Here is a 23,655-nt window from a genome sequence, read left to right on the forward strand (position 1 = left end):
CCACATGCATGTGGAAAATAAGCAAGTTAACATAAAATATGTATAACTTGCTTAATGTGCCAAAACACCATAGCTAACTGGTTGATTTACAGCATAGATGCCTAAAATCAGCATTAGCTTATATGTTAATTTAGGTTACCCGAATGTGTGGGTGGTTAGCTTTTAGATGTCGTTTAAGGTTGGTGGTGTTTTTCTCCGAAATTCTTTGTCTGCAGTGTTTCCCGTCAGTTATGATGACACATTCTGACTTTTTGTCTTTTTGTACTTAAAATGCCACCAATTATCTAGCCTCTTCCTTGGACCTAGCATGTCGTCGTTGCTCGTCACTCGTGTTCGCTTTGGGTCAGTGGTGTCAAAAGTATTCACATTCATTACTCAGGTAGGAGTACAGTATAGATACTAGGGTTTAAAAATACTTCTGTAGAAGTATCAACTCAATCTTTTTACTCAAGTAAAAGTGTAAAAGTACTGGTTTCAAAACTTTAAAAATATAAAAGTAAAAGTACTGCAAGTAAAAAAATGCCATTAAGGACAAATGCTTAGGCTGTGCCACAGGGGCCTATTGTGCACTACCCCACCTCCTCAAAAAACATATTTCTAAAGGTCATAATGACTAAAATGTTATATTAATATGATAATGTTGAAAAATTTGGGATGCACTAGGCTACCTGTTTCAGACACATACTGTATATGCCCATTAAAAAAGAACGCATTTTAGTACAATGCAAATACATTAAAGAACCATATATGTGTACTACTGAGCTGTGTTTCATGGAGCAGAAGATATGACTAGTTGGCTATAAGTATTGTAATGGTGCAAAAAGTCAAACTTCAGAGGCATGTCATCAATAACCTTTATTGAAACAAACACATTGGTCTTAAACAACAACAGGGTAATCAACATGCGACAAAGAGTTACTAATAGGCTTTATTCATCCACAAAAGCAGCTGGTTCTCAAAGTTCTTTGAGCAGATTAGCCCTGCAACACTAAACAGTCTTTCATAGGCTGCTGAGGCTGGGAGAGCCGTATTAAGCTTAAGTGATAGCTGGTAAACAACTGGGAAGGACTTCAGTACCTCTACTCTGTCTCCTGGGCACCCCAGGTACACATCCAACTGCTGGGTTGTTTCAAGAAGTCTGGTCTTCTTCACGGAGGAAAAGAAGTTAATTAGAATAAAGAAATTCATACAGATGTAAAACAACATGAGGATGAGAAAATTATGACAATTTTTCTTTTTGGGTGAACTATCCCTTTAAAGCTGTTTTAGGACCACAAGCAGCTGCTGGCATGACTGAAAATTTGCAGTAAAATAAACAGCATTTGGCTAATAGTTGGGCCTATTACCTCTTTACAAGGACCCATAGGGCCCCATACAGGTGTGTGCACTCTCATACACAGACAGGATCATGACTATCCTTAGTACATAACTTATCAACCAGCTGTAGATTATAGCTTTGCACAATTAACTTACAAAGCAAACAAACCATTGGCATGTATCCAAGTTTGCCACAGCAAACATCACAAATTTATCATTATTAGTACGTTACTAGGTCACTACAATATTGTCAAAATTTGTTAATAATTGACTGATAACAAAATTTCAGCTCACCTCAATATGCTTTTTTAAATTAGGCGGCAAGTTTTTGAAAACCATTAGCTCATGGTATTTGAGTGCGTGTAGCTTACAGCGCATGCTCAATGACTTGTTTTTCCATCCAACCATTTCAAACAATTCTTACAGGTACAGCCATGGATGTATAAGGGTTGGGGTTGGTTGGTTGGTCTTCCTGGCTACCAATTTCCTTGTTGTTGAGACAAGGTTTGAGCCTTTCCCACGGACATCTTCGTACTTGGCTCTGTCTGCTATGTCCAGCGTTGCGGTAACTGAAGTGTCACGTGATTTGTGTAATGTGCAGGTGTGATTTGTCACGTACAAACCAATAGGGTGTCGGAATGGTATATGTTTATACTTCTCATCCAACCATAATCATATTCTCTCTATCCGGATGGTATAGATAGTTTTTTTTTTTTAATGATGACAAGCCGAAATGAAAACAAGCCAAAATGAAATAGGAGTAACGAGGCTATTTATAAAATCTAAGGAGTAGAAAGTACAGATAATTGCGTGAAAATGTAAAAAGTAGAAGTAAAAAGTATGCTAAAAAAATTACTCTATTAAAGTATAGATACTCAAAATTTCTAATTACGTAAAGTAAGGAAGTATTTGTACTTCGTTACTTGACACCTCTGCTTTGGGTGTTGTGTGTTCAGCAGTTCCGTGTTGCAGCCACAGGCGTATGAGACCTGTAACTTGAGCAACAGCGTAAAGCCGCGAACTCGTTCTGAATATTTTAAAGGCGTAACAGCTGATGAAAAAGCAGAGACAATTGTAGACGAAAATGAAGAGAGATTTTATCTTAGTTTTTATTTTATACAAAACATCTTCGCCTCGTCTTTTTTCGTCAACAATAATGCATGTTAATTTCGTCTTAGTCAGCGTTTTTGGACAGCGGTGCAGTCTTGTCATCGTCTCGTCTTAGTCATGAAAAAAAAAGGTTGTTGACGAACATATTTCGTCTCGTCTCGTCTGACAAAATTAACACTAGGAGGAGCTTGTTCCACAAAGGCCATTCAGGCTCTGAACGAGAACAGCCTAGGACTAGACCTGTATTATCCCATATTGATAAATAATTATTATTTATTTAAGTTATTCACTGTAAATACCACAAGTGTTCTACAAAAGGTAAAAAGAAAGCCGTTTCGCACTTCCAAACCCAGGCTAGAAAAGTTTGCCACACAGCAAATTCATAATTGCAGCAACTGTGGAAGCAACCACAAAACTAAACAGGAAAGATGTTGTGCATATTGTCAGCAATGTCATAGTTGTATCAAATGGAAGCACTTCCAAAAATGCTGCAAATCAACTAAAGTTCATTGAACAAGAAATCTAAAAAATTTACCCCAGAGACCTGAATAAGTTCCTAAGATGTCTACATCACCCCATGCGCACAGTGGCAGTGCAAAAAACTTCAAAGTATTCTCAGTGCTAGATGCCAAGAGCTCCTTTTGGTTGATCTCACTGGACCACAAGTCTTCCCTACTAACATCGTTCAGCATGCCATTTGGAAGATTCAGATTTCTTCAGATGCCCTTTAACTCTGCCAGCAAAGTGACCGATGGCATGTTTTGTTAAAGATCTTTGCCAGCTATAGTGGATGACATCATTGTGGGAGGAAAGTATGAGCTTCCTAAGTACTTAGGAAAATTTATACCGAACCTCAGTGAGCTGTCTGCCCCCTGAATGAGCTGACCTGTAAAAACACAGAAAGGTTCTGGTTTAAACAGCATCTAGATGCTTTTAAAGATCTAAAGCTCAGGATTTCATGCCTACCCACCCTGAAATACTACAGCATCCAAAAACCTGTCGGATTCACCTGTGATGCTTTCCAATTCAGCCTTGGAGTTGCTTCTCTTATATAAGGTGCTCCAGTCGCATATGCTTCATGCACATTGACTAAAACGGAAGTGCATTATGTACAGAACTTCTTGTGGTGGTATTTGCATGCACCAAATTCACATTAAAACAGACCACCAGCCACTATTCATTATCAACAACAAGCCCATTTACATGGCTCCAGCAAGACTGCAAGGCATGATGATAAGATTGGAGAAATGCAACTTCACAATCACACAGGAAACACATGTAACTTGACACACTGTCACGTTCCACTCAGCCTGTCTAAACAAACTGTATGATGATCAAGCTGATATTAAAGTCATGGACCCAGTTCTTCAACACCTTTGCAGTATTATTAAGTCAGGATGGCCATCTAGCCAATCAAAGCTGATTGTGGAAATACATGAATATTTTCCTTTCAGGGATAAGCTCAAAGTTGATGAAGACATACTCATGAAGGGACAGAGATTAGTTATTCCTGGATCACTACATAGTGAATACATCATGATAATTCACAGAAACCATCCTATGCTTGAGGCAACCAAGCATAGGGAACAGGGCATTGTGTTCTGGCCTTCTGTTATGAAAGAAATAGAAGATAAAGTACAGTTGTGCTCTTTCTGTAACAGTCTGAAGCCCCACCAACAAAAAGAGCCATTTCACTTACACTATATTTCACATCACCAATGGTCAACTTTGGCTACAGATATCTTTGAGTGGAATGGTCAACACTATCTCATACTAGTTGACTTGTATTGGGGATTTTTGAAATTGATTTGCTTTGTGACCTATCCTCCAGCACAGTGAAATGGAAACTCAAAAGGCATTTTTCTTTTCACGGGAGTCTGCACAGGGTCCTTTCATACAATTTACCCAATTTACAAGTCAGCAGTTCAAAGAATTCGTTGCTGCTTGGGATCTCACACACATTACAGGTAGCCCCAACCCAGTCATCTAGCTTAGAGGGCAGTGCGAAATGCAAGGCAGCTAATGGAGAAATATAGACTAGATGAATCGGATGTGTTTCAAAATTTGTTGAACCTTAGTAACATTCCACGCAACCAGAACTTGGGTTCTCCTGTTAGGAGATTAATGTCCAGGCGAACAACTCTGCCAGTCAGCAAGCCTGTTCTTGTGCCAGCCTCAAGACATAACATTGCATTCATGGATCAACTCTCCAAGAAGCAGCACTGTCAAAAGACATACAAAGACAGAAAAGTCCATGAACGAATTGGACTTGTTAAACAACTCTGTGAGGAACCAAGATCATATCTCAAGCAGTCAGAAGGAAAAGAATACAGACAAAAGTGGAAACATATCCTTCCTGTCTCAGAGCTCAAGCACAGTGAGATGCCACTTCCCGTTGTCCAGACCTCCTCTGCAGAGTCTAAACACAAACACCCCACTCCAAATGAAGCCAGAGGGCAATGCACCTCACAAGAAGCTAGGAAGAATCTGTTTACAGAACATCCAACAAAAACTCTTTTTAAAACTCCATATGTGACTAGAACTGGTTCCCTTTGCAAACCAAATCCTAAATACATGGACTGTTAAAAAACAAGGAGGAAAATGTTTATTCATTTAGTAACAATGCCAAGTGTGTAAAAGTTGTTTAATCGATCTTTAGACATAAAGGTAAAGATTTTATTAAGTTAGCTTACAATGTAAGAATCTTTTGTTAAGGAATAACTGTCACAGTTAAAAAAAGTAGGATGTAGAACATAAGTGTTCTGTTTCTGTCTCTTTAAATTCTTAGTTCCTAGAAGCTTGTCTCCAAGCATGCGATAGGCAGAACTTTCATCTAGGTTAACTAAAGGGAAATACCTGCATCTCAAAATAAATGTACATTTGTTAAGCTGTTCCCTGGTCTCATGGATTTTCATCCAACAACACTGTACATATGTATACCCTGCTTCTAAAATATAAGTGTGAATCATTCCTAGAAAAATTCTTAGAACAATAATAACCTGGGCTTAAGCACAATATGAAAAACCTTTCTGCATTGGTTCTCTCAGACTGTCTACTGACTGGTAAATGGAACCCTGTGGAACACTAAAAGAAATAATAGTCTTGGGTGAGAGATATCTAGACACTGCACTGGGCACTAGGCATTTGGTACTGCTCCAATTGATGGGTAAATCTTTCCTCTCAACCATTATCAAATGAGGGATAATGTTCTTTTTTCTGAAACATTCTGTTGGGATATATCATTGGTTCCAGCTGTTCTATACCAATTTAACTTATACTATTATTTTTCCTCATGCTATTTGTAACACGTTTATGGAGATTTAGGATAGCTGTTCAATGTTAAGCCCGCAAAAATAAGGATGGAGAACTCACAAACGCGTCACTCAAAACGGTTTATTCCTCCGTACACAAGGAAAACCTCCGTAAAAACATGTCACTAAACAAAAACACTCATTAGTATGAGAAAATGAAAATAAAAGGGGACCCGGGTGAAGCATCAGACTTTCACATACATGTGGTGTTAAAACTGAAGCATCTATACTTTGGCACATGCGCACATTCACCTAGTATACACATATCTAGAGATCTGAACAAATAAGAATTTATAATTGCATAATTGAAAAAAAAACAACATTTGGATTAATTGGATGTTAGCACATCTACAGAGAGATTCCCCATTCAAGTCTAAGGGGAAAAACACCCCTTTGAACTTCCATACTGGGAATTCTGGAATTCCGATCGCTTATAAAAACTATAGCACACCTCTCCTCAATGAGCCGGTTAATTTGACACCTCATTTATGGGTCTAGGACAAAAGCTGCGGGACAAGTTATGCACCGAGTGTCCGGAAGAAGAAGAAGAAGAAGAAGAAGAAGAAGAAGAAGAAGAAGAAGAAGAAGATGAAGAACTAGAACGGTACATTTCCTAAAGAAAATGTGAATGTGTTTGCAGGTGGCAAGTTCCCCTCATCGTGCTGAGTGTTTTGATATGTCACATGGCCATGTTGTGCTAAATTTTTGATTTAGCTAATTTTGGGGGTGGGGCTACACGTGACATCAGTTCCCCTCACCTTGCTGAGTGTTTTGATATATGACATGTCCATGTTGTGCTAATTTTTTTTGATTTCGCTTGAATTTTAGGAATTTCCCATTCATTTCTATGGGACTTTTTTGGCCGCTTTTTCATCCGCTGTGCGAACATCGTTGGTTGGATCGCTTATGAAATACATAGCACACCTCTCCTCAATGAGCCGGTCGATTTGACCCCTCATTTATGGGTCTAGGACAAAAGCTGCGGGACAAGTTACGTGCCGAAAAAGTGTCCGGAAGAAGAAGAAGAAGAAGAAACATGCAAGAAAAGAAGAATGTGCTTTGCAAGCACATTAATAATAATAATAATAAGTATGCCAGAGAATAAGAATGTGCTTTGCAAGCACATTAAAAATAAAATAAGAAAAATAAAAAAGTGAAAATAATAAAGTTAATCTGTAGCATTGTGCCCTTTTTGGGGTCGCCACAGCAGATCATTCTATATTTGATTTTTGCATAAATTTTATGCTGGGTACCCTCGTTGACAGGTCAACACTGATACCCCTCAGTCACAGGGTTGGCTCCCTACTTGGGAATTAATAGCAGCTTAGCAGCCTTAGCAGCTGCTATGTCTGTAGGAGTTTTGCAGTTTATGAGTGGCTGTCTTTAAAATCTTACCACAGCAGTTGATTTGGTCTTCTTTGTCAATTCAAAAGTTGATGCTGTTTTGCTTGGAATCAGCACCTGTTGCATGACACTACTGTAGCTAAAGCTGCTAGACAGATGGACATTTGTTTCAAGAATCCACCCCTTCACCACCATGCATGACAGTTAGTATAAGGTCTTTGTGGAAATACACTTTGCTTGTTTTTTTTGTCAAACATGACAATCATAGATTTATTGGTTTGATGTGAACTTTCTGGGAAGCTCATAACTGTTAAGACTGACAACTAGGAACGAATCAACACAAAAATACTAAAAAAAAAAAAAAATCTGTTCTTTAAATGTAAAATCATGTGAAAAAATTATAGCACACCATGAAAACCTGTGTTTTTTTAAATAGTTAAACATATGGGCATTTGATTTTCATTTTAACAATATTGGGAAATTTGAGTTATACAACTAAACAAATTAAACTAAAGAAAAGTATTTTTAAAAATGATCTGTAAAATGTAATTAAAAAATTTCTTGTGAGGAAAAAGTAATTTATCTGTACTTAAAATCGATAAAATTACCTACAGGAGTATCAAATCACAATTTTTTCACATGACATTAATAATGGAAGCTCTTTTCCACGAACCGGTTCTTTTGGACAGTTCATTTTAATGAACCAGTTCAGTAATCCAGTTCACCAGTTCTTTTACGTCCTGACGTAATGACGTAAATTCCTTTATCCCGCCGCTGCCGGCAGATATTAATACAATCAATTGAACACATTTGAACACAGTTCTTTGTAATCATAACTTTAGTTGAATAAGTTTCTTACATTTAAGTTTTGCAACTAAAACACCCAGTACAGACATTGATGTGCAAATGTGGGTGTTTTACGTGTCTTAAAGATATAAAGTTAATAAACTAATCTTCATCAACTTACAAAAACTTACAAAAAAAGCATAATTTTGAAATGTTTCTTTCGCTCCATGTTTCAAAAACTAATGCAACTGAGTTAAACACTCATACGTTGATAAGACATTAATTCATAACCATTTCCATTTGTTGCTGTATCAGATCAGTGATTTACACATGCGCAGTAACAACAGCTCATCGGTTCTCAGTATGTCGGACACGTCCGAAAGAAACAGTTCTCAGTTCAGTGTACTGATGATTCGCTGTATCAGTTCAGTTATTCAAGCATGCGCAGTATCAACAGGTCATCGGTTCTCGGACACGTCCGAAAGAAACAGTTCTCAGTTATGTACTGATGATTCGCTGTATCGGTTCGTATGATGGCAGTATGAACAGCTCGAGCTCACAGTTCATCCAGTTCACTAAAAAGAACAGGTTCATAAGAACGATCCGTTCACAAACTGGCCATCACTACTGTACATATGTTTATCTATATACAAACCCTTATTTATTTGTGTTTATTTGTGTTATTACTTTGAATTTTATTATCAAATAATATAATAATACATAAATATTCATCACAGTGCTCAGAACAATAGGAGATAAGACCCACATGACATATTATATTGTACAATTATACAATTATATTAAAATTATACAATAAGTTACATCATATAAGATATGTATTATATTTTACTTATTATATAAATAGTAAGCCACCAGTGATAGGTTTTTTTTGTTGGGGTGGTGGGTGGGTTCTGCTGTGTTTTAAAAGAATGGATTTAGGTTTATATGTGTTATATATATATATATATATATATATATATATATATATATATGTGTGTGTGTGTGTGTGTGTGTGTGTGTGTGTGTGTGTGTGTGTGTGTGTGTTATATGAATTCTGGAAAGGATCTTTTATTAAAATACATACAAATTAGGGATTGCAACATGGCTGAAATATGAACCAAATATGAACCAAGTATGAATATAATGTCAGGATTTAACATATTATTTTGTTTTGAACTTAGCAAAGTTTACTAGAATCTGTGTATAAAACTTTGACATTTTTATTGTGCTCTTTTGATTTCCACACTCAAATATGTTTTCATGTATTTACAGGACATTGTCACAAGGGAAAATGAAAGGATCTATCCTTCTTCTGGTTCTCCTCTATGCTACATTAATTCGAAGCTTAAAGGTCGTATCTAAGAGAGGTTCAGGTAGGACTGCATTTATTGTCTTCAACTTGATGCCAAAGGTTATGCCAATGCAGATGTCTAATAAGTATTGTCCTTGTTATTGATGGTATGGTACAACTATCTTTAAAATATATTTAAAACAAAACAAATATATATATATATATATAAATCAAATGTTGTTGTGACACTGTTTGGATGTTCAGATTCTTTCTTTTTTATTCAAGTTTATCTGCAACATAAACACATAAATCCTTGTATTCAATAAATACAAGCTAGGGGCAGGGGTATAAAAATATTCTAAATAATGTAATTTATGGGTCAGCATAACCTATTCTAAATTTTCCAGTGAGCATAAACCTCAGATGCGTAAATATATATTGAAACTTTGACTTTGGCTATTGAATTTTGACTTTTTAATTTATATCTGTGATCAGCTAGCAGGAAGCATAGCGAATTGATTTATTAACTATTATTTGTACTATCAGTTATTTGAAAAAATATTAACATGAACAGTTGTATCAGAGGTGCTGGTGAAGGAGTGTTGCTTTGTATGTTTTTAATCATCTACTTGCCTGCTAAATATACCACTTTATCTTTTGTGTTTCTCAATTTTTTAAATGTTACAGTGTTCTTAAAGGTCCTTGGATGTACAATTTTGGAAAGATAAAATTATATTAAGAATCACATGGCAAACAAGGGTGTGCCATGAAAACGAAATCTTTTGGGTCTAAAGAAAGATGCAGTTTGTATCCTGTTTCATGTAGAGCATGATGCTGCATAGGGTGACATTCATCATGTTTAAAAGGATAACACATTAGAGGTCATTTGTCATAGCTGTTGCCTTTGATGAACAAATATCTGTGAAATATGATAAGTGTAAACAGAAACCAACAAGGAGAACGGAACCCCAAGAAAGGAATAAATCTAAAAAAAACTATCCTTCAAAGCACATGCATCCAAATGTATGGTCTTTGAAAATAAATCAACTGGTAAAATACCTTAAAATCAAGTATCTTGAAGTTATTTCGGACTTGGTTTAGAAAAGTGTGGTGGAGATTAGCAGGTCGATTAGGAGGAGGCAATATGGAGCTGCTTTAAAAAATATGAAAAATGTTTTATTGATATATATATATATATATATATATATATATATATATATATATATATATATATATATATATATTCTGTACTCATAAATTTGCATACTGAGGGAGAATTTGCAAGCTGTGTACCATTGAGAAGGCAGAACTAATTGAAAAGGCAAAACTGATTTATTTTCTTTCTTATCGGACCGTCAGCCATAACAGAATGTGCACAATCATCAAACAAAACAGAACAAAATAGGTAATAAGGAAAGTTTGTTTTGAAGTTTGCATACCTTTAGTTCTTAATATCATGTATTTCCCCTTTCCCCTTCTGATGTAGCCATTGGAGGGTTAACCTTACCTTGTGCTTTTGATAATTATCATGCTGGAACACCCAAGAGCATCCCATGTTCAGCTTTTGTGCTGTAGAATGAAAATTTTCTGCCGGTATTTTCTGATAACATGCCACATTTATCTTGCCATCAATTTTTACTAACTTTTCTGTGCCATTGGAGCTCACACAGCCCCAAAACATAAGAGTTCCCCCACCATGTTTTATAGTGGGGATGGTGTACTTTTGACCGTAGGCCTTGTTGACTCCTCTCAAAACATAGTTAATGGTTGTGACTATAAAGTTCCAGACAGCTTGACCATGCAGGTCATTTTTGTTCAAGTGCATAATTATTGTGCTCCTTGAAACAGCACCATTTTTTAAAGAGGAGCTTTACCCACCAACAACTTTCTCTCAAAGTTGTTTGTGGGTTTTTTTATTTGCACCCCTCTTTGCATCCCTCTTCTTTGCAACAATTCTTCTGGTGGTAGTGGGTGAAATCCTGAAATTGAAAACTACCTGACTGTGGCTTAGTATCAACAGAACCTCTTATTTTCTACATCTTTATCAGGGTTTGAACAGTACTGATTGGCATTTTCAAGTGTTGAGATATCTTTTTATATCCTTTTCCTGCCTTATATACCAGCGTAATAATAGTACATTACTACATTACATACATTACATACTACATTATTACGCAGGTCAATTGGCAGTCTAATGTAATGTCTAATGTAGCTAAACATTCAAGGATATGATTTCAATTATCATTAAGTTTTATAAAGGAGTCAAACAACTATATAATAATCTTCAAATGACCACTTTCCTTAAATAAGAAAAAAATCTTTTGCATTATCAGTCATATTTTCCAAATAATATTAATTAATAATTAATGTTTTGACTTGCAAGTAAAATGGCCTTTTAAAGTATAACCCTTTTATATAAACTTGTCTATTTCAAATGTGTCTAACAACAAATGTAGCCAACTTTATTAATAAACCACTAGACATTTAACATATTACCTTTCAATGGACCCAATGAGAACTTTATAATTGGAAATTATATACATTTTAATTACACAATTTTTTTAAACCTTTGTTATGATTTAAAAAGGGATGCAATGAATGGAATGGATGTAGATGGAATTCTATTAGAGAGAGATCAGACCTAGTATTCTTAATTTCAGGTAGTAAAAGAAAAGTTTCTTCCTGAGTGCTCTTCTATATAATGCTCTATTTTCCTTTTTTGAATTTAATATCCACATTCAAAGACTAATTTATTGAATGGGTAGGACACCATGTATTTTATGGTAGAATGGAACATCTAAGCAGTTGAACTCACCCTAAGCTGTCAGTTTTGTGAAAGCAATCAGGAACAAATAGTTCTCTGAATAAACCAGATGGCTCAGTTATGCATATGCGTTTTGATGTGGCTGTATGTCTTTCGGAAGACATATTATATTAATAGTGTACGTAATGAATATTTTGGTTAAATAAATTTGAGTTAAATTCATACATAAATATATATCTGAAATAAAAGGCTACATTTATGCTTTATAATTTAATTATTTATATCAGAACTTCTATATCTCTGTAAATATTCTTGTAAAAAATTAATTATTAATATAAAGTGCTTTACAAATCTATATGACCAGATTTAATTCATGTATGAGCAGATTTAATTCATGTTGGTCAGAGAGACCAACATTCCTGCAGCCCAAAGTTTGAATTGGCAAAATCACTCTTTACTTTCTTGGTAGAATTCCTAAATTGAACAACAGAATTGGTAGAATTTTCTAATTTCCTAAATCGTATTGACATTACTGATTTTGTGTCATACCTGTACCACAGCCTTCATTCTTTTCACTCTTAAAGTCTTTAAATCTTTAAGGGTGTGTTGCCAACTATTGTTGGCACAGACTAAACCTTGTTACTCCAGGAGGAACTTCTCTCACATCTGAGGGGTCATAGAGTGTATTCCCCCCTCAGGTTGATGCTCTGGCTTTACAGTCGGCATTCTCTGCAGGAGGAACCTCCTCTCTCAGGCAAGGGGGCAATTCTCTACCACTGCCCTGAGATTTGAAACCTCTTTGTCTGACCTCTGAGGGGGACCAGCTCCTAGACTCCTGTCCCCCAACTGAGGTTGTAGAGACTACGTTGAACTTTTGCCTCTGGTGTAATTAGCATTGTCAGGATTTAGTTCACTGCCATGTTAGTACAGTGCTAGAGTTCCTGCAGACATGTCTATTTGAGGGAGAGACATCCTCTACTTTGAGGTTTATGTGGAAGGCATTGCTGTGATTCATGTGCCTGTTTGTTGGTCTCTTGCTTTCTGCTTTCTTACTTTTTCGCTGTGTTCCTCTACGTATTACAGGTCACTCCACTAGGTGTATCGCCTTGTATTCCCTTCCAAGATATTTGTGAGTTTGTTGATTGTATTGGCATTCCCATAGCATCAGCCATGGTTACATATGAGCAGGGAACAAGACTCTGTGTTGTTTCCTTCAAAAAAGTAGAAACTGGAGTAATTTGACTTTTAATTTGATGCTTTTTTATGGTCTTTCTGCTATATCACATAAGCTCCTTAGCCAATAGATTGGCGTGATTTCACACAGAGCTTTGGAAACTGTTTAATCAGAGTAGAATTTCTATAGCGTCAACCATGACGCAGCCTCTTGTTTTCTTCATAGGAAACCGCATTACATACTTAACCTAGTGTAGTTAGCTAGGGATTGAGAAAAAATGTTTTTCTTAGTTAGTTTGTTTACTTTATAGAATGCAGTTTGCCTCCCATCCTCCTTCTTACAGGTTGTGCTGCCAACTGTTTAACATGTTCCCCTCCCAGATCGGGACTCGAGCTGGGGTTCTTAGGAGCATCCTTTTTAGGAAGCTGCTTCGTGCCGCAATTGGCGCTAAGGGGAGCAGTGGAGTCTGTGCCGACTCCTCTACCCTGCACAGGTCTGTACCCTGGGTTGGCACCTTCCAATGTGCTGTTTCAGGGCACCAGGGAGATTGGCATGAGGTTAACACCACTCTCAGACAACCAGGCAGTGTGGGAACTTCTGCCAGGTGTCTCAGTGGATCCTGGATACCGTTGTAAAAGAGTAAAGGATCCAGTTCAACTTCTGTTCTCTGCTGTTTCAAGGTGTGTTTCCCATGATCATTTGCAAACACCAGGTGGCATTCCTCCAAGAGGAACTACTCTAACTCCTGAGGATAGGGGCCAAAGAACATGTTTAGCTCCCAGATCAAGACTCTGCATTTTACAGAAAAATTTAGTTGTTTCCAAGAAAGATAAAGGGCTGTGTCTTATTTCGGACCTTTTGACAGATGCCTCGCTTTTGGGCTGAAGCTTTATGACAGAGCCCTTATCTCTCATGGCACATAAATTGGCTGGAGATGAGGGCCATGTTTCTAGCATTTATACACTTTCTCCTACACCACAGGGGCTGCCATATATGTGCACAGACAGCACTGTGGTGGTTTCCTATCAATCATCAGGGTCGGTCTGCATTCATGCTCCCTGGGATACTGCGCTCGGCAGAGACCAGGTTTCTTTAGCTGAGAGTGATTTTTATCCCAAGGCAGGTGCTGAGGTGGAGCAAATTTTGCAAATTCAGCCCCTCTGGGCCTGGATGCCCTGGTACAGATGAGGCCGAGGCCTCTGCTGTATACCTTTCCTCCGGTAGCTTTGCTTCCGCAACACCTAGCCAGATTGTGCCATGACCAATTCTACCTTCTCCTAGTCTCCCTCCTATATGGCACTCCATTGGAGGTTCCCGTCAGGAAGGATCTCCTCTCTCTCAGGCACAGGGGGCAATCCTACAGCCCAGCCTAGAGATGTGGAATTTCTCAGGCTGGTCCCTGAAGAGGACCAGTTCCTAGAAGCAGGCCTCTCATCTGAGGTGACTCATCTGAGGTGACTTCCACTAGGAGCTGTATGTTCTGAAGTGGAGGCTTTTTCACCTCTTGTATGATCAATACTATCAGGATCCAGTTTGCTGCCCGGTTATTACAGTGCTGGAGTTCCTGCAGTCTTGTCTTTCTCTGGGCCTGTCCCAATTTACTTTAAAGTTGTATGTGCCCACCATGGCTGCAACCCATGAACCTGTCCTTGGGCCCTCCTTGGGTAGGCACCCTCTCTCCCTTTCTGCATGGTGCCAGGCGGCCAAGACCTTCCTGCAGACCACGCCTTCTTTCCTGGGACCTTTCTGTGGACCTTGAAGGGCTGATGGAAGCCCACTTTAAGCCCATGAAGTCATGCTCTGGTTGGTTGGTCCTCTTCACACACCTTCATTAGGTTCTATACCTTGGACCTGGATGCCACACCAGGGTCTGAAGTCCTGCAGGGCTACTGATGTATTATTCCCAGTCTGCTTGTGCTTTCTCATGGCCTCTGGCACAGTTATCGAACAGTGTGGCAGCATAGGTAGTGACGTCCCCATAGCATCAGCACTGATGCAGCGTTGAGTTCCCTTGAAAGGGAGCTACACCAGGTTATGTATGTAACCTGGTTCCCTGAGACATCCTTATAGCAAAGCCTGCTCTGGAGCCATAAGACATCAACAACTATAGACTGGTATCACATCCCTTTTCTTTTAAAAATTCTTGAAAACATTGGTTATAATCAACTCTCTGTCTAAACAAACTCTAAGATCCAAGCCAATCTGGCTTCAAAGTTAGACATTCCACAGAGAATGCCCTTTTGGCTGTCTCTGAGAAACTACATGCTGCTAGATCAACCAATGAGCCATCTTTCCTCACTACAAGAGGGATAGCTCATGTTGGACATTTGGGGGACAAGGTTAGGGAGGCCAGATTAAGATGGTTTGGACATGTTCAGAGGAGGGAGAGTGAGTATATTGGTAGGAGAATGTTGGACATGGAGCTGCCAGGCAGGAGGCAAAGAGGAGGTATATGGATGTAATTAATGAGGATATGAAGCTAGTGGGTACAAGTGTTGAGGATGCAGAAGATAGGGATAGTTGGAGAGAGATGATTCACTGTGGCGACCCCTGAAGGGAAAAGCCGAAAGAAGAAGAAGAAGAATACTCTCTTGTTCACCATCAGGGGTTATGGAATTTGTTTATCAGCATGGGAAAAGTTATTAACCCTTGTATGATGTTCGTATTTTTGTTACTCAGCCAGTGTTTGTGGGTCTGGAGGACCCGTTGCATTTTTGGGTTTTTAATTCAACACAATCAAAAATTTTATGTTAAAATACTCTACAGATGTATCAGTGAAACAGATGAGGGTGCTGGGAAGGAGAACCCAAACGCAGGCCAGGGTCCAAAAAAAAGAAAATTTATTAACATAAAGGAGAGTAATAAATGTCTATATATGAAAGCATAAATGCACAGAATGAAACCAGGCAAAGTCTTGGGCTGAACCCCCTACCGAACGCAGCGGCAAAAGGATTTAGTCTGACGCCACGGCGTAACAGTCTAGAAACCGGAAGTCCGATATGACGAGAAAAAAAATAATCCAATCAGAAAAAGGCAGTAATCCACACAGGAAAAAGGGTAATCCGAAATGTCAATAACCGGAGCGCAAAAAATGGAAACAAAACAACCGGCAGCGGAGAATGAAAACGAAAGAAAAAAAACTCACGTAAGGAATGACAGGAAAAAAAGGTAATCCGAGACGGGAAAATCCACACGGAAATAGAAAACGCGAGGCACAGATAACACTCGGACCGGAGGCTGGCAGGAGTGACTCAACAAAGCGACGTAGCGACGAGAGATCATCTGGCGAGAATCTAGCATGAACGGCGTGCTTAAATAGCACTGCCGAGTATAAAAGTCATGCGACAGGGAATGACGTCACCAGAGTGCGCCGCGAAGGTGAGCTTCGGGTGAGTGCGCTGACAGTACCCCCCCCCTTCCACGGGGCGTCTCACAACGTCCCACCCGGCTGCTCGGGGTGGTCACGATGGAACTGGGAGAGGAGGTCCGGGTCCAAGATGTGGCATGCCGGAACCCAGGAGCGTTCCTCAGGGCCGTAACCCTCCCAGTCCACCAGGTACTGTAGACCCCTCCCACGGCGTCTGGAGCGCAGGAGCCGACGGACAGTAAACGCAGGGCCGCCATCAATGACCCGGGCGGGAGGAGGGGGTCTGGTGGAGGGAACCAGTGCACAGGCCAGGACAGGTTTCAGCCTGGAAACGTGAAAGGTGGGGTGGATGCGCAACACTCTGGGCAGCTTGAGCCGGACCGCAGCTGGATTGATAACCTTAGATATAGGGAACGGTCCAATGAAACGGGGAGCCAGCTTCCTGCATGCAATCTTCAACGGGAGGTCTTTGGTGGAAAGCCACACCCGTTGCCCGACACGGTAAGGAGGAGTGGGGCGGCGTCTGCGGTTGGCCCAGCGAGCATAACTCCGGGAAGATCTCAGCAAGGCGAGGCGGGCTCTTCTCCAGACTCGACGACAGCGCCTCACGAGGGCCAAGGCTGAGGGAACTGAGGCTTCTAGCTCCTGTGTGGAGAATAATGGGGGTTGATAGCCATAGGCAGCCTGAAAAGGGGAAAGACCCGTGGCAGCAGTAGGCAGAGAGTTATGGGCATACTCGACCCAAACAAGGTTGGAGGCCCAAGACGAATGATCCTCGGCACAGAGGAGGCGGTGCCCCGTCTCCAGCTCCTGGTTGAGCCGTTCCGTCTGCCCATTGGACTGGGGGTGAAACCCAGAGGAGAGGCTAATGGAGACGCCTAAGAGCTGGCAGAATTCCTTCCAAAAATTGGAGGTGAACTGGGGTCCTCTGTCCGAGACTATATTCCGGGGAATGCCATGGAGCCGGAAAACGTGTTGGAGGAGGAGCAACGCCGTTTCCTTGGCTGAAGGGAGTTTGGTCAGGGGGACAAAATGGACGAGCTTGGAAAAGCGATCGACCACAGAGAGGATAGCGGAGTAGCCATGAGAAAGAGGGAGGCCGGTGACGAAATCAAGTGAGATGTGGGACCAAGGTCTGCAAGGGATCGGCAGGGGCCGCAGGAGGCCAGCAGGGCGAGATCGGGAGCTCTTGTGTTGCGCACATACTGGGCAGGCAGTGACAAATTCCCGTGCGTCATGTCTGAGCGAAGGCCACCAGAAACGACGCTGGAGAACCGATAGGGTCCGAGGGAAACCGGGATGACAGAAAAGCCGAGAGTTGTGACACCACTGAAGAACTTGGGAACGGAGCTGGTCAGGGACATAAAGTTTGCCTTCAGGACAGTCAGTAGGGACCGGCAGGTTAGACACGGCTTGCTGAACCCTTCTCTCTATCCCGAGTCGAAGCGCCCGAACAGTGACAGAGGGGGGAAGAATGTGTTCAGCAACGGCCTCGACGGGATCGGGGGAGAACTGATGAGAGAGAGCATCTGGCTTCCCATTCTTCGTTCCCGGCCGATAAGACAGCACAAAGTTAAACCTGCCGAAAAAGAGTGCCCAACGAGCCTGTCGGGGTTTCAGTCTCTTGGCAGTCCGGAGATATTCAAGATTCTTATGGTCAGTCCAGACCAGAAACGGTAGTTCCGCACCCTCCAGCCAGTGCCGCCATTCCTCCAGGGCGAGTTTGACTGCCAGTAGCTCACGTTCGCCGATAGTGTAGTTACGTTCAGACGAGGAGAGACGGCGTGAAAAGAAAGCACACGGGTGAAGTTTATTGTCCTTGACGTCCCTTTGAGACAAAACGGCCCCAACTCCGGTATCAGATGCATCAACCTCAACCACAAATTGTCGTGTGGAATCCGGCAAGGAGAGGATGGGGGCCGAGGTAAAAAGCTGCTTCAGCTTCTTGAAGGCTTGCTCGGCTTGAGGCCCCCAAGAATAAGGTTGAAGAGGAGAAGTGAGCTGGTGCAAGGGTGCAGCAACCGAGCTGTAACCCCGGATGAATCGCCGATAGAAATTAGCGAATCCCAAGAACTGCTGGAGCTGCTTACGTGTTCCAGGGCAGGGCCAGTCCCTAACAGCCTTGATTCTGTCAGGATCCATCCGAACACTCCCTGCTGCCAGAATGAAACCCAAGAAGGTGGTTTTCGTGACATGGAAATCACATTTCTCAGCCTTCACATATAACTGGTTCTGCAAAAGCCTCTGGAGCACTGCACGGACGTGACGGATGTGTTCCTCAGGTGTGCGGGAAAAAATGAGGATGTCGTCCAAGTAAACAAACAAATAGGTTTAACATGTCCCGTAAAACGTCGTTAACCAGTGCTTGGAATACTGCTGGGGCATTGGTGAGGCCAAACGGCATCACCCGGTACTCGTAATGGCCAGTGGGAGTGTTGAATGCGGTCTTCCATTCGTCGCCCTCACAGATGCGGACTAGGTGATAGGCGTTCCGAAGGTCCAGCTTGGAGAAAATGGTGGCCCCCTGAAGGAGCTCAAAAGCGGAGGCCATGAGAGGCAATGGGTAGCGATTTTTAATGGTGATGGCGTTCAGACCCCGATAGTCAATACAGGGTCGTAGAGTCCCATCCTTCTTCTCCACAAAGAAAAAACCTGCACCGGCTGGGGATGAAGACGGGCGGATAATGCCTGACTCTAAGGACTCCTGTATATACTGGGTCATGGCTTCCCTTTCAGGCTTGGATAGGTGGTACAGGCGCCCCCCCCCCCCCCCCCGGGGGGGGGGGGGGCAGTGCCTGGCAGGAGGTCGATAGCACAGTCATAAGATCTGTGTGGTGGTAGGGAAGTGGCACAAGCTCTACTGAACACTTGTCCCAGATCATGGTATTCAGCAGGCACCAGAGAGAGATCGGGGGGCAGGTCCTCCTTGACTGATAACGAGCGGGGTGCCAAGGTGGTCAGGCAATGAGCCTGGCAGTAGATCCCCCAACCAAGGACCCGGCCACTGGACCAATCCAGGTGAGGGTTATGTTTCTGCAGCCAAGGTAATCCAAACATGACTGGTGCGTGGGGCGAAGGGATAACGAGGAAGGAGATCCACTCCATGTGTTCATTGGTGACGGACACCAGCAGGGGCTTGGTGCGGTAGCGAGCTCGGTGAAGGATATGGCCATCCAGGGCCCGTACCTGGAGACTGGTGGGTAGAGGTTCAGTCTCGATCTCCAGCTGACGCACTAACTCCTCATCAAGGAACTCCGCGTCAGCTCCAGAGTCAACGAAGACCGCTAGATCATGTTCTTGGCTCTTGATCTGGAAACGGGCTCGGAGAAGTGGCTTGGGGGAGGCTAAACACCAGAGGCTCGCCGCGGGCTCCTCCGTCAACGGCGAGCCCTGTCTTTTGCTGGGCATGCGAAGGCAAAGTGTCCTGCCTTGCCACAGTAGAGACAGAGGTCGTGGGCCCGGCGCCGCTCCTTCTCTGCTGCGGACAGGAGACGCTGTCCTATCTCCATGGGTTGGGGAGGTGGAGGCGAGTGTGATCTGTAAGACTCCGAGCGGGTCTTGACATATGGGTTTCTGGGAGGCCCATATGTCAAGACCCGCGAGTGTGATCTTTAAGACTCCGAGCGGGTCTTGACATATGGGTTTCTGGGAGGCCCATATGACCTGTCTGGTTCGACAGGGGGCTTGGCATACGGGGTTCTGGGAGGCCAGGAACGGGTTGGGCGTCCCTCCTCTCTTCGTTCCTGGATACGGCGATCGATCCTGGTTGCCAGACAAACCAGGTCGTCAAGCTCTTGAGGGAGTTCTCGGGCCGCGAGTTCATCCTTCACCTGGGGGGACAAGCCGCGGTAGAATGCGTCGTAGAGCGCCGTGGGGTTCCAGCCACTGTCCCCAGCTGCCATGCGGAAAACCACAGCATACTCAGCCACTGAGCGGGACCCCTGAGATGATTCGAACAAGGCTCGAGTGGCGTCCATCTTAGGCAGAGTGGAGTTGAAAACCTTGCGCAGCTCAGCCGAAAAGGCATCGAACGAGAAGCAGATGACTGACTGACGTTCCCACTCTGCTGTTGCCCAGATCTTGGCCTTCCCAGATAACAAAGAGATAACGTACGCTACCTTGGACCGATCCGAAGGGAAGGAGGAGGGTTGGAGCTCGAAGATCACTGAGCACTGCATCAAAAATGCACGGCAAAGTCCCGCCTCACCAGAAAAACGCTCGGGATGGGGCAGATGTGGCTCCCGAATGGGGTTTATGTTCTGCTCGACCACGGGTTGGGGGGGCTGGGCAGGTGGCCTCGTAAAAGGCGAGGAGGCCTGTGTCGTGGTGAGCATGCTCATGCGCCGAATGAGCTCATTGGTGGATGCGGCTATCTCCTTGAGTTGGCGCTTATGCGCAGTGGAGGATTTGGACAAGGAGTCGAGCTGGGACTGCATCTCCTGAGATCCTGCTGGGTTCATTATTGGCCAGATGATACTATCAGTGAAACAGATGAGGGTGCTGGGAAGGAGAACCCAAACGCAGGCCAGGGTCCAAAAAAAAAGAAAATTTATTAACATAAAGGAGAGTAATAAATGTCTATATATGAAAGCATAAATGCACAGAATGAAACCAGGCAAAGTCTTGGGCTGAACCCCCTACCGAACGCAGCGGCAAAAGGATTTAGTCTGACGCCACGGCGTAACAGTCTAGAAACCGGAAGTCCGATATGACGAGAAAAAAAATAATCCAATCAGAAAAAGGCAGTAATCCACACAGGAAAAAGGGTAATCCGAAATGTCAATAACCGGAGCGCAAAAAACGGAAACAAAACAACTGGCAGCAGAGAATGAAAACGAAAGAAAAAAACTCACGTAAGGAATGACAGGAAAAAAAAGGTAATCCGAGACGGGAAAATCAACACGGAAATAGAAAACGCGAGGCACAGATAACACTCGGACCGGAGGCTGGCAGGAGTGACTCAACAAAGCGACGTAGCGACGAGAGATCATCTGGCGAGAATCTAGCATGAACGGCGTGCTTAAATAGCACTGCCGAGTATAAAAGTCATGCGACAGGGAATGACGTCACCAGAGTGCGCCGCGAAGGTGAGCTTCGGGTGAGTGCGCTGACAAGATGTTTACTTCATCCCAATTACAAGCAATATAAACAGCATATATGGTTAATATTTGCCCTTTACCTTTATTACATCACATTTGTAATACTCGTTTTTTTGTTGTTTTTTAATAAAATGTAGTAGAAAAAAGAAAATCAAATTTAATCAAGGAAAAAAAATCAACAAATATACAAGGAAGCAAAGTTTTTCAAAACTATTGATGTTTATGAATATGGGTCCCACAGACCCGAACAACATACAAGGGTTAATTAATTAAGTTATTGATAATTTGTTATATCATGGATGATGCCTCATCAGTTGAAACTCAATCCCAGGAAATCAGAACTGCTGGTAATCACAGATGATTCATCCCCAGGTCAGGATCTTGCATATAACTACACAACAATCTTATCTCCCATTGGGCCACAGCTCGCAACCTTTTCCTCACATATTGCTATTGTGAAACTCTCATGTCAGTTTCTTCAGAAAGCATCAGAAAGATTCAGTCATTTTTATCGACACATGCTGCTTAGGTGTTTTTTCAGTATTTTCATTTCGAGACTGGACTCCTGAAACTTGAAACATGACATGTTTTCAACCTGCCTAAGTTCTCACACACCACCCCATTGCTGTGCTCCCTCTAATATTTTCTGGTAGCTGTATGCATCAAATTCAAGACATTGATGCTGGCCTAGAAAACCAAAAATGAACCAGCATCTTCTTACCTTAAAGCTCTTTTCACTCCTCGCACTGTACAGTGCTCCCTCCAGTGAACTAGCACTGCTTGACTGGTCCCATCATCTCTCAGGGCAGGAGGGAGGTATACAGAGTTTTAGGTTGATGGTATCTTAAATCTTTAACCTGTTTTACAGTCTAATACTGTTAGACTGTCTAATAATGTATTAAACTTTAGGGTTTAGGGCCCACAGTCTTTAGTCGCTATCAGTGATCAGACCCATCACAACAGTTTCATCAGAAAAATTGACAAACGTGATAGAGTTTTAAGTGGCCTGTCAGGAAGATGTACATCCACTGACACAGGGGTGAACTAAGTCTCAAGCACTCAGCAATTTAACATAATTTTTATACATGGCATAATTAGTTTATCGATTGGAATGGTATTTGTAATGGTTCCAGGATGAGGTGTCCTGGAAGAGGTGATGTAATCTCTGCCAAGCATTTTAATGCATCAACCGAGGATAGGTTACTGGGTAATTTGTTGAGATACAGTAGGTGGGCTGGGGTTCATTTGTGCTAGAGTTAAAAAAGTTAAAAAACTGTTTAAAGTATGTGCAAATTACTGACTGCTGAGACAGGTTGAATATGTTTGTGAACTTGTTTGAGCTAAATTGTTAGTAATAGCATTGAGGACCTGACCTGAGATGCTGTCCTGTCCTGTTGCTCTTCTGGTATTCACTTTTCTTGATAACTTGATGAAGAAAGCATTTCCCACTCTGACACACTATACAGGTGCATCACAATGAATTAGAATGTCATGGAAATGTTCATTTATTTCAGTAATTCGACTCAAATAGTGAAACGATATATTATATATTATATTATGTATTATATAAATTCAGTACAATGGAAAATGAAATCAGCATCTTTAAAAATCTGGTCAGCAGAAGGAAGCATAAAGTGATCTAAAATTTCTTGGACCAACACCTGCACCCCAAATCATCACAGACTGTGGAAAATTAACACAACATTTTTAATTTTTAATTTTAACAAAATTAACACCGCATTTTTTTCGGTGAAGGACGTCGCTCCATTTCCGGTTCCGTTCCGAGGAGGACGTCGCTTCACTTCTTCCACGGGGGGTGCTGCAGGCCCAGGGCGAAGGATCTTTCCCACCCTCCCACCCTTCTATTCTGGTCATCAGGACGTGGATCTGGCAGCGGTGCATTTTGGGTTATGCGCGGCCCTTCAGCTCGGCTGTGGATGTCGCTCGGCCCTTCAGCTAGGCTGTAGACGTCACTCGGCCCTTCAGCTCGGCCGTGGATGTCACGTGGCCCTTCTGCTAAGCTGTGGACGTCGCTCGGCCCTTCTGCTCGGCTGTGGACGTCATTCGGCCCCTCTGCTCGGCTATGGACGTC

The 23,655-nt window shown here is 42.1% G+C and overlaps 1 protein-coding gene across 4 annotated transcripts in view; it reads left to right on the plus strand.

Annotated features, from left to right (window-relative positions):
• Nucleotides 1-23,655, plus strand: part of il1rapl1b (interleukin 1 receptor accessory protein-like 1b) — a 313,957-nt gene that overhangs the window by 20,702 nt on the left and 269,600 nt on the right. For all 4 annotated transcript variants that reach the window (XM_027168684.2, XM_027168686.2, XM_027168685.2 and 1 more), the window contains exon 2: nucleotides 9,141-9,241. In XM_027168684.2, the coding sequence (XP_027024485.1) occupies nucleotides 9,160-9,241 (82 nt within the window). In that variant the 5' untranslated portion in view covers nucleotides 9,141-9,159. The remainder of the gene's footprint in view (nucleotides 1-9,140; nucleotides 9,242-23,655) is intronic.

The sequence above is a fragment of the Tachysurus fulvidraco genome, chromosome 1, assembly GCF_022655615.1.
Source record: "Tachysurus fulvidraco isolate hzauxx_2018 chromosome 1, HZAU_PFXX_2.0, whole genome shotgun sequence".
In the NCBI taxonomy this organism is placed as follows: domain Eukaryota; kingdom Metazoa; phylum Chordata; class Actinopteri; order Siluriformes; family Bagridae; genus Tachysurus; species Tachysurus fulvidraco.